At 45.0% G+C, this 11,567-nt stretch overlaps 2 protein-coding genes across 2 annotated transcripts; one reads left to right on the top strand and one right to left on the bottom strand.

Moving 5' to 3' along the window:
* Positions 1-360: 360 nt before the first annotated feature.
* Positions 361-4,785, bottom strand: LOC143217225 (uncharacterized). The gene is made up of 5 exons (XM_076441239.1): positions 2,953-4,785; positions 2,573-2,840; positions 1,411-2,494; positions 1,082-1,334; positions 361-1,012 (listed from the first exon to the last, which is right to left on the bottom strand). Exons 2-5 carry the CDS (start codon positions 2,823-2,825, stop codon positions 749-751), a joined length of 1,854 nt encoding a protein of 617 aa, XP_076297354.1. The 5' UTR covers positions 2,826-2,840; positions 2,953-4,785; the 3' UTR covers positions 361-748.
* Positions 4,786-4,920: 135 nt separating this feature from the next.
* On the top strand, positions 4,921-9,679 carry LOC143217236 (venom serine protease 34). The gene is made up of 8 exons (XM_076441256.1): positions 4,921-5,069; positions 5,292-5,506; positions 5,575-5,796; positions 6,643-6,841; positions 6,903-7,103; positions 7,546-7,697; positions 7,842-7,995; positions 8,057-9,679. The coding sequence occupies exons 1-8, from the start codon at positions 5,063-5,065 to the stop codon at positions 8,080-8,082; spliced, it is 1,176 nt and encodes a 391-aa protein (XP_076297371.1). The 5' UTR covers positions 4,921-5,062; the 3' UTR covers positions 8,083-9,679.
* Positions 9,680-11,567: the final 1,888 nt, after the last annotated feature.

Below are 11,567 nucleotides of genomic sequence, written 5' to 3'. Positions count from 1 at the left end.
ACACAATCGTAATCAGTATGCTTCCGAGATAAGCCTAACATATGTATTACAGATATCTCCAAATAAATAAGAATGTTTACGCTGTCTTTATCGTTCATCTTTCCCGCGAATTTTCTCAAAGATGTGCGCGAATGACGAGCTAACTCTCGCCTTCTGTTGACACGTTCAGACGAATATCATTTTGCATAAGAAAATATTTTTGAATGAAGAACGCGTCAACAGATTGATCTAATGAGACAATTGACTATTTTTACGAATAAACAAACAAGACGGTAAGTAGGGACTCAAGGCGAGGATCAGAATGACTGGATCGGTGTTGTAACGGGCGACCCTTGGACAGTGAATCGTATCGACAGATAATTGCTGCAATCCCGATATATTATAATCGTTCCTTAGAGCTATTATTGATCTCTATAAAAGGCTTAATGATAAAACACATCTTTTGCATATGAATGCGCGGAACGTGTCTGACATCATGCCTGTAACGGATGACATCAATTTTTGCCGGGAGGTGGTTACCGAAGACACCGCTGCCATCCGCTGCGAATACAGTGGCGAACGGTAGCCTTCGCAGCCACTTGCTACCTTTGATGTCACCACTATATAAAGCAACTGACACGGTCGGTAAATGAGAGGTGGACGGTGTTTTCGAGTAGCACCTATTCCTCAATCAAAAGTCTCGTCGGAGATCTATTACAAAGTCCAATCTATTGCAGACGATCTCGTCTTGCGGTTTGCGAGATGTTGATTAGCCAGAAGTCCGAGGAGGATTGTGGATTCTTTCAGGTTTCTCCTCGTCATCGACCGCCTGAGGCAAATGTCGAGATGATTTATTTCGGCTAACGGGCGTCTGTCGTAGACTCGCGATCGTCTCATCTTTCTGCTTAATTATCTCTTTCAGTTGCTGCGTTTTACGACGATATTCCAGCTTCATCTTCCCCACTCGTACCTCTTGCAACTGTATCCGTTTCTCCACGGATTCTACTTGTTGTCTCGCGCCTCTCCGAACGCTCTGGAATGATTGTCTTTTATCAGTTACCCTGTTCCAATTGTTAACAATACGGAAATATTTTATACTCGCCTCCAATTGATTCTTTAAGCCGACTACTCGGCTGGTGATGCTCTTTTCAAGACGGTCGATGTTCGCGTTCTCCTTCTCCGTTTCGCGTAGGAGAACCAGCAGCTTCTCCCTCTCGGTAGCAATTCTCTCATACTCGGCGAACAATTCCTCGCAATAAGCGGTCGCCTTGCTTAATTGCTCCTTCACGGAATCACGTGAAACACGAGTCGAATATGCAAGGTTCCGCAGGTACTCGGTTTTACGCTGCGTCCGCCTGAAACAAATCTATTTACCCGTTACCACGTGGATCGCATGCAGAATACCCATTTGAGAATTAACGAATATCTTACTTGAGATTAGTTTCCAGGCTCGTTACAAGACTCTTTAAATGATTCCTTTCGGCTGTGACCAATACCAGCTGTTTCTCGTTTTCCGGCTTATTTTCCTCTATCCGTTTGATTTGATTCGATAAACTGCGCTTCTCGGTCTCGTATCGATGCTTCAACTCGTCCAACAGTGTTTTACATTCATCGATCGCAGCCGTGTGAACGCTGCTAGGTATCGATTGCTCCTCCCTGCTTTTTATCTTCTCGAATTCCTTGCTGAGGATTTCGTACTTCCCTCTGAGGTTGCTCAACTCCGACGTACTAGCGGCGTACTCCTTCTTAAGTGTTTCATTATGTTCCAGAACCGTGTGTAGCTTCGACTCGTACAACGAACGAATCTCTTTCGATTCTTTCTTCGAGTCTGCATTCTCCTTTAGCAGCGAATCATTCTGTTTCTTCAGCGTGGCAGTGTTCTCGATCGTTGTCCGCATCTCTTTCGCGCACCTATCACATTCCGATCTCAATTCCTTCACTTCTTGGTGCATCTGCTCGTTCTCTGTGAGTATCTCCTTGCATCTGTTACCAAAGCTAGCCATTCCTTGCTCGTACATGCCCACGAGCTCCTGCTTTTCTGTCAAGTTCTGCTGGTAAGCGTTCAACAGAGGACCCAACGCGTGAAACTTCACACCGCTCCAAATTCTTTCGCCGTACTGCTTCCTCCTATTTTCTGCATACTCTCCACCTCCAATTTTCACTTTCTCCTCGCTTAGTTTATCCTGATATCTTTCCAATTCGGCGTTCAACTGACAAACAATATTTTTCAACAGTAATATATCTTCGTCACATCGAACCTTCTCCACTTCCAATTTCTGATTCCTCCTGCCTAATTCGTGTTTGGTGATCTCCATCTCGCGCACCATTTTTACCACCGCCTCGTAATGCGTACGCATTTTTTGGTACTCCGCTTCTCTTTGTTCCATCTGCTTATTTAACATTTCGCATTCGTCCTTAACATTCCTGTAGCGTTTCTCTAACTTGTGGTAGTCACTGGCAATCTTCACAGTGTCCTTTGCCTGATGTTTGTCTCTCGCTCTCGTTGAGATGATACCTACATTAGTAAAATATTTCAATTCGAACATAATGCGGATTACGTAGCTGTTTATATATGCACAATAATTAACGATACCTGAATCAGCATCGTCTTCGTTAACCGCATGTCTCTCCGCATCATTTTCTTCGCTCCTTCTGCTCCTTCCACACTTTCTACTTCTACTTCTTAAAGATGTATCACCTTCGTAATGGTTACCATTGTCCATTGTGTAATCCAACGGATCCTTATGATTACCATGGGCTCCGAGACTATGCCTAGCTTTCGAAATGCGTCTGCGGCGATAAACTGGTCCACAAGTGGTCTCTGAACAGCTTCTAGTAAGCGACATCCTTGTGGAACCACGCTGAAAGTTCAATACCACCCGGTACAGGTTAAGAAAATTAGATACTCGCGAGGCTTGTTAAACAATTACATAATGAAGCGCTGTATTGATTATTTCAGCTTGAAAAGCTTACCTTTCTCCGTTCTCATTCGCTGCCCTCGATAATTGACTACTTATATTTGTAAACAATGCGGTGGCTCGGGTCAGCGTTCGGTCAAGATGACTTTAAGTACTTGAGAATCGAACAACGTTGATTGTCCATCGGCAACAAAACCATCACCCGCTCGCGTACTTGTGCGCGTAATATGCACGCGTTCATTTGCATTACACGCGTACGTATTTTTATTAACTTTCCCGTTTGTATGCCACCCATTGCCATGACAACTTCGCGCAACTATAGTTAACTATAGTGCTGCAGCTAGCCGGTAGACGGAGCCACCATTTTTCCCGCCATAATTAATTTTTGTTCGAATGCCTCATCGCACCCGAGCAAACTACTCGTATACCTTATTTAACAACGATCTTATTTAATAATTATCAAACATTGCTTATCTTATTGTATGATCAAAACAATTTAGCCGGTTCTTACTAAAATACCCCGATTTATGTGCTGACCTACTTATCGATGATAAGAGATCAAATTCCTGGATCCACGTGTTCGCTTTAATTCTCCGGGAATATTTGCCAGGAGATTACGGCCACGTAAACTTCGTAATTGTATTTAATAATGTAGTACGTTTGTAGTGGAATTAGGGCTTGCAATCCCGTGCCATTTTCAACCCCGCGGGACAGATTTGGGATTTACTTCAATCCCGCAGGACTAAGGATTTAGTTCTTCAATCTAATATATATTTAATAAAGAAACAAATCTTATCTTTTATTAAAAATTGTTTGGATCTAATTATATATAAACGAGCTGTCTGTAAATACAGCTTTAATTAAATTAAGATCAGAATTTTCATTTGTAGAACTTTGAAAATATGTGATCGTAAAAAGCAAAGACTATTAATTGTTGTATCTCCTGCATTGCTCGTCAAGTTATTACAAAGACGTCCTGAAAAATGCGCGACTGAAAATGACGCGGGATCCTGCGGGATTGCGGGATTGCACTTTGCGTGATTGCAATCTCTAGTCGAAATCGATGTTTATTCTAATTCGAAGGAGACGCTAACTTCGTCGAACACACATGTATCATTGATGTCTTAATTGTTTTTCAGTTGCTAAGTCATGGTTTAAGCAGGCGAAGCAGATTAGAGATATCGGCGTGTGCATTACCACGAACAGTAACTATTAGCCCGGCAACAATTCACAGTGGCCTTGGTTATTTGACGTCCGTTTAATAAATACTATACAAACATGTAAAAGAAAATGGAAATATCCACTGGGATAATTACTTACTAAGTAACATTTAAATAATATTTTCACGACGCAGAACCTTCAAATACTATGGAAGTGGGATCTTTGCGAGCGTGGCAATTGCGCAAGCGTTTAAAATCTGTTATTACCGGTGCGACAAGTTCAAAGAAAATTATTACACATTTCCAATGATGTTAACTCCTTATCTTAATCTTTTAATCGTTACTTTAGCTGATAATTTTACGGCTCGCCGAGTACCAATTGCGGAACGCTTGAAGCCTGCTCGTTCGAAGAACATTATTACAAGTCCGGAATGGTATTATGGCTGTCAACACGCATGATTTTCCAGGATCACGGGTAATCCTGTCCACGCTGTTTACATGGGGCTGCTACCGGGGATTTGTTATCAGGAAAAATGGCGAATTTGCATGCGCTCCGGCGATAGCGACTAGGAAAATAGCGCGCCCATGTACGCTAACGACGCAAATCGGTTGACCGTGACTGTAAACCCGGGTCTGGACTGATTCCCAGTCAAAGGGAATGCCGGTATCTCATTGATCGATCCTATCCGGTCATTCATACGGATTAGCATCGATCGTCGGCCGGTTTGCCTGCGTTTCGATTCGCAACAACTTGACGACATCATGGAAACCTGCCGTCAGATCGTTGTCACCGCGTATTTGCCATTGTTCCCGAGGCTACAATTACCTCCTGATAAGAGTGTACAGTGATAGCAACCGCACATCATTAGATAGTCGTTTTAGCCTGTCTTCGCGAAACAGATAAAAACGCTGGGACCTGATGGGGCGCGGGCAGATCGGTTCGAGGCAGTTCATCAAAAGTTACTCGATTCTCGACAAGCTTCTTCGAACGACACCCTTGTCGCCATGAAAGGTACTATCGGGTTCTCGAGTGTTTACCACTTGGTCGCCATTCATCCGTTATCGAACGTTCTCGGATCCTGATTGGACTGGACAAAATTCCTTCTATTTTTGCCATAAATGCACAAAACCGTCTGGTTATAACTATAAGCTGCTTTTTGCTCGCTGTCCAGCCTACTCGCTTAATCCTCCAGCTTGCCGAAATGTCTTACGAGATCGTTTCCGGTTGTCGCAGCTCCGCTGGCTGTTCTCTACTGGCTGACGTTGCTCCTGGGAGCCAGCAACGCTCAGGATGGGAACTGCTTCTTCTCCGCGGACCTAGCTCCATCCGAGACCTACTACATCTACAACGCCGAGTACCCATCCTCTTACAGAGGACGGAAGTCGTGTCTGTGGACGATGCGAAGCGCGTACAACATCCAGATGAACTGTAGCCTGCAAATGCCATGGGTAAGAAACGTTGTCTTCGAGGATAGCTTGTACGTAGAGGAACATTTACCAATCGCTCTTACCTCCAGAGCCTGAACTGCCTAGAGGACCAGCTGGTAGTTGAAGTCAGTTCATCCGCGAAGCACAGGTACTGCGGCGAAGGAACGTTCAGCATCGAGTCCGGTGGACCCACGATGTCAGTACAGTTCCAGTCGAGCATCTGGTCGCCGGGTGGAAAGTTCCTTTGCTCGGTGACGGCGCTGAAACCTCCTCAGGACAACGAGAATTGCCGATGCGGTTGGAAGAATCCTGTACGGTTGCACGATGTTGCTACTAAACCCTCTGCTGTTCAACTGCTTCAATCTTATCGCAGTATTCTTGAAACTTTAATTTACGACGTTCCTTATCTCAAGGCTCGAGCTGTCGAGTTGTCGAAGAGAGCCTTCCAGCCAAGCGAAAAGAATCGAGCGCTCGTTGACCAGACGGCAGAGGGTTACCGGAGAAAACCGAGCCTCGTAGAGCATTTTGAAGCCTCGAGGCGGCTCAAAATGCTCTGCGAGAGTGCACACCAGAGCTGGGCAACTTCTTCACCTCTAACGGGGATTGACTCGTTTCTAGGATTGTAAGGTTGTGGGATGCGTCTTCTCATTTTTCGATTATGCAAGGATGGGGTTTTTCAGTAGTCAAAAGCGCTAGATGAAAGTTCAATCTAGGCCGCAATCCAGCTGCCCATGTAGCTATTTTAAAAATGTTGCCGAATAATGCAAATTACGCCTCGTAAACGTAAACGTAGGACTTTTGAGGGCGATTGCGACCTAGATTGATCTTTTATCTAGCGCTTTTGACTACTGAAAACCCCCATTTATTAAAACCCTGTTATCGAGGAATGAGAAAGCGCATCCCGCACCCTTGCAATCCTGGAAACGTGAGTCTATCCCCTTAACTTTACCTCCAGAACCGAAGAGGACTGCGAGCCGCGCACTGTTTCTTTCATAAGTCCGAAAGATGGGAGATAAGCTCTGAGAAGAGTGGAAAGAAATGGTGTGCGGCTCGCGGGCCTCCAGTTGCCCAGCTCTGGTCTACACATTGCGCTTTCTGTTACCTGTGGGTACTTTCTGGTGCCGGGACCTCTGATCGAAAAGCTTCCGATTTTCTAGAGCAGAATCGTGGGCGGCACAGAGACAGGCGTGAACGAGTACCCGATGATGTGCGCTTTAGTGGACCTCGAGCTTTCCGCACCGTTCTGCGGTTGCACCATCATCTACAACAAATACGTGGTGACTGCGGGGCACTGTCTTTATAACAGGAACATCACGAACATAATCATACTCGTTGGTGATCATGACTACGAAATAGGTGAGTGTCTTGAACCCGAAAGGTGTCTCTCGGCCGTTATCTGAACGATTTTCTCCTGCAGGCTCGGACACCAACGCCAGCGCGATCTACGGTATCCAAAGGACGCTACCTCATCCCAATTATGACGCGGAGAATAACATAAACGACATAGCCCTCATACAGGTGAAAGGGGAGATTAAATTCAACGACAGAGTCGGCCCGGCCTGTCTGCCCTTCCAACACTCGCCGGACACCTTCGGGGGCGATCGCGTCACGGCGCTAGGTCGTTCACGTCTTTATTCTGATCATCCGAGCTCACTTATGGTTGGACTGCGGATCTTTATGCGAAATATGAATTGTCTGCGATAAGAATTGTCGAGAGACTTTCAGTCTTACTTGGCGTACGCAACCCTTTGCACTCGGAGTTATTTTAACTCGAAAATTAAACATTTGTTCGACCTAGAATATTTCCATTCTCTATGATTTTTTAAATTTCATGGGTATATGGAAATGATATAATGGCTCATACAATACTTACATGTTTAGTAATTGATTAGATAACATATTTTAATAATGTAAACAGCGCCTCTCTCAGAGTCACCACTTGAGTGCTAAGGGTGAACCAACTGTCTTAAATTGCACGCATTCATTTTTGCCATATATGCATAAAATCCGCAGTCTACTGATAGCCTAATCTTCTGAACGATATGGTTCTCGATGAACAGGTTGGGGAGCGACGGAATTCGGCGGCGCGCCGTCGACGACGCTGCAGCAAGTCCAGATGAGCGTGATGACGAACTTACAATGCAAGAAGAACTACCCGAAAGTGTCTGTTGATCAGCTCTGCACCTACGAGAAGGACAAAGATTCCTGCGCGGTAAAATTACTGATAAACAAGCTGAACAACTTCTAAATTTTGTTTCAAAACTCAAAATTCATTTTGCTGAATTTTCAAACGTGTTCCAATACTTTCTCCCAGCTGTTGTACGTTCCCCAGTAAAGCTCTACCTATTTTCTGCAGATGGACAGCGGTGGTCCTATTCTATGGGAGAACCCGACCAGCCACAACGTGGTGCTCGTAGGAGTGATCAATTATGGAGTTGGTTGCGCCCTGAAAGGCAGCGTGAACGCCAGAGTCGGTGCCTACGTAGACTGGATCGCGGAGGCAACCTCAGGTATGTCCTGCACAGAAAAGATTCCACGTTGGTAAGAACATTAACGAAATCGTTGTTCCAGATGCCAATTACTGCATCATCGAATGAACGGAACGTGATCGAAAGCGTGACAGGCCGTGCCAGTAATTTCGCTGACGGTACGGTTCGTGTTCTTCGACTGAAGCGAATTCTCGAGTTCAGCGCGGCGGCGCATCGCTCGAACGACAGTACAAACGTGATTTAGCGTATACATATATATATATATATATATATATATATATATATATATATCATTATTGTTAGGAGGAACATCTCTATTTGCTCGACATCGAAGCATAATAGCGTAGGCATTACGTAAACGGCGTGCGCGTATTACCGTGTCCCATCGCACAGCGGGCCGTTTCTATGAAACAGGTCGAATTAAATGTCATGAAATAGGTCGAAACTAGAGCTTCTCGAGATAGACTGAAAAGGACGCCGACTGATATCTGATTTCAATTGTTAAATAAATAATAAGCACGTTCCAGTCTCTCGAAGCAATGTATCAGTTTTCCTCGCGTCTCCAGCCACGTTGTTTCTAAGCGAACGTTTTCTTGCCAATTTAGAATTTAGAACAGCCTGCGTTCTGCACGGACAGTGATCGGATACCGACATTATATTTTTATCGTCGAGAGTTCGAAAGAAAGCCGAACGTAGAGAAGGACAGCATGATAGTGGAGTGGGTAGGCACTGGACAGTGATCGCGGACAGTAAACGTGACTTTACTGTAATTGTTATGGTATAAGCAGTTATCTTTTTCTACTAACAATAAGAAACTTTTATAGAGGTCCGCTGCCGGGTAATTAACAATGTAGACATGAATATTGTTCAGCTGTTTAATTTCGACCCACTGTGCGTCGCGTTCAGAGGGACACTCGAGCAACAGGTCGAAAAAATCGGATTCTTCCTCCTGTATCGCAAAAATCGGAGAAGTTCCACTCACGTGCCCTTGCACTCGTTTGTCCAGCGGTCAAGAAATCGAAAGAATTCCGTTCTCAGAGAATTATGTTGTTTTGACCGGTTCCTCGAGTCTCCCTCAGGCTATCCAAAGATTGCCTAACCGGGTTCAAAGAAGAATCAAGAGCCGGGGGTGGGAAAGCAGATAGTCGCGGATTCGGGGACGTTGAACGATTTTCTCTGTACTTTTAATCGAATGTCCGCATACACTTGTAATACACGCACGTGCACAAACACCGTTGTCCAATCTTACCAACCGACCCTCCAATTTCACCTTCCCCGGCCTCCACGCTAATATTATTTGATATTTACGTAAGACCATAGACGCGGCGGAGCGTCTGTCTCTTGTAACGCTCGAATCGATCGTAAAAATGATACCGCTCATGCAAATCCTATTCTTAGCGGCCCCGGAGGATCTGCCGGGATCTATCAGACCGGGTTTCGACCGATGCTGTTTATTGCGTTTTCGCTCGCAAGTCGCAAGCGGCCTCACTAGACGTGTATCTCTAAATACTAGAGAACCTGAAAATATCGAGTCAGGTCGAAACGAGAATTTTTCTCGAGATCGAGACGAGTTTTTAAAAATCTTGAAATTCTCGATTACGTCAAGATTCTTGAAGGTTCCAGGATTCTCAAAAGTGTCGGGATTCCCGAAAATTTCAGGGTTTTCTTATTTAATAGATTCTTATTTAATAAAGATATTTAAGGCTGATCTTAAATTGATCCATTGAATCTCCTATTTTTAATCCCGTTAATTTCGAGAATCCCGAAATTTTCGAGGTTCTTTCGGGGTTCTCCCACACCCCTACTAAATACACGCCCTAAATTAGGACGTCCGGTACACGAACCTGCAAAGTGAGCTTTTTTTTTACTTCTGAGTAGCCCGGAGCCGGAAACACGATTGTACGAGTCGGTTCGAGTGCCTTGCCTTTCGTGGAACGACCTGTACCAGCGGGTAAAACCTTCGGTCACGGAAGCGGGCATTCCGATCGCATGCGACTCTGCGGTAAGAGGGATTAGGCGGTGGACTTCCTCGCGGAGTCAAATTTTTGCGTGCACGACTCGCTTACGCAATCGTGCAATCGGAAGAACGAACACAATGGTTCTCGTGGAAACAACAGGAGAACTGGAACGTTCACCGAAAGGAGCGGGTCCCCTACGAGAGCGATCGTGGTCAACGTTCAAATGATCACGCCACCCTTCCGCAAACGCCGCGCGTCTTCTTTGGGGAGCCGCGCACGCGAACGGCAACGAAATTAATTGCCCAATTGTAAACAATGTCTCGTTATTAATAAAGTTCGCGAATGAGGATGTGACGTTAGACTCTCGGCGAGAGGGCTGCGCGAGAGCAGCACGCTTATGTCCGACCACCGCATCCATTTATTCGATAATTTTATTTATCAATCGTTCCATGACCGAGTTCTTCCCGCAGAACCGTGGACAGCCGCTGTCTGGCCATCGAACGATTACAAAGTCAGAAAATCAGACGCTCTGCGAGACTCGTGATACATATTTATGTTTATGCAGCGCATTCCATATGGAGTTTCTTCAATTTCTCCATCCGATTTTTCCACTTGTGTTCTACTCTTTTGCCTGCTCAGCCAATTATGATTACGACTAATGAACCGTACAAATAAATATTCTAGCATTTGCTAGCATGTTCTAGCAGACTCAAGTATATTCTAGTACATTCTAGTATATTCTTGTATATTCATGTATATTCTTGTATATTCTTGTATGTTGTAGTATATTCTCGTATATTCAAGCATATTATAGCATATTCTTGTATGTTGTAGTATATTCTTGTACATTCTCGTATGTTCTAGCATATTCTTGCATGTTCTAAAATATTACGGTATATTCTCGTATATTCTAACAGACTCAAGAAAGAATAATCGTACACATTGGTACAGATAAAACGGCAGCACAAAAAGGCAATCCGCGTTTATCGGCTGGTACAATAGGAAACAAAACGTGGGGAAAATGAACCGCGACAGCCAAGGCTGATTCGTGCCGCAATTGTGTAGGCACGCGGGTCGGAATCGGCTGTATCGAGATAGCTACGTGCGCGGAGATATTCGACCGGCGAATATTTGTTAAACAGGTTGATTTCTTCGCATTGATTCGACATGATTCGACGCGATTCGACACGATTCGCCCTTGACATCGTTATACTGGACGATGGTTCTCATGCAGTGGACACGCCGCGTAACAAGGAAGAACGCACGCCCTCTCGGAAACCTGTCGCTCGGTCCTCGACGACGCTACCCGCGGATAAGTATACGACCCTTAAAACCATTGTACCGAACGCCGTGGCCGGCACGATAACTGGATGAGAATGAATTAAGACGAGATCGAGCCAAACGGGTCAGGGTGCGACCGATACCGACGCTATTTCCGAGCTGTTGCTGCTAGTTCATGGCCCCGCGAGTTATGGAAACGAGCGTCCCGCCTTATTTATAGCCTGTGGGAACAGGCTTCCTAGTTACTGTCCCTGCATGCATAGCTTCTAATTAGCAGACTGCGGATAACGCGTGTAAACAGGTGTTCCAGAGCGCTGGGACTGTTCTGATCAAAATATAAAGCGGTGACGTTAT

This window comes from Lasioglossum baleicum, chromosome 16, assembly GCF_051020765.1.
Source record: "Lasioglossum baleicum chromosome 16, iyLasBale1, whole genome shotgun sequence".
Classification (NCBI taxonomy): Eukaryota; Metazoa; Arthropoda; class Insecta; order Hymenoptera; family Halictidae; genus Lasioglossum; species Lasioglossum baleicum.
This window is presented reverse-complemented; position numbering and strand designations above follow the sequence as displayed.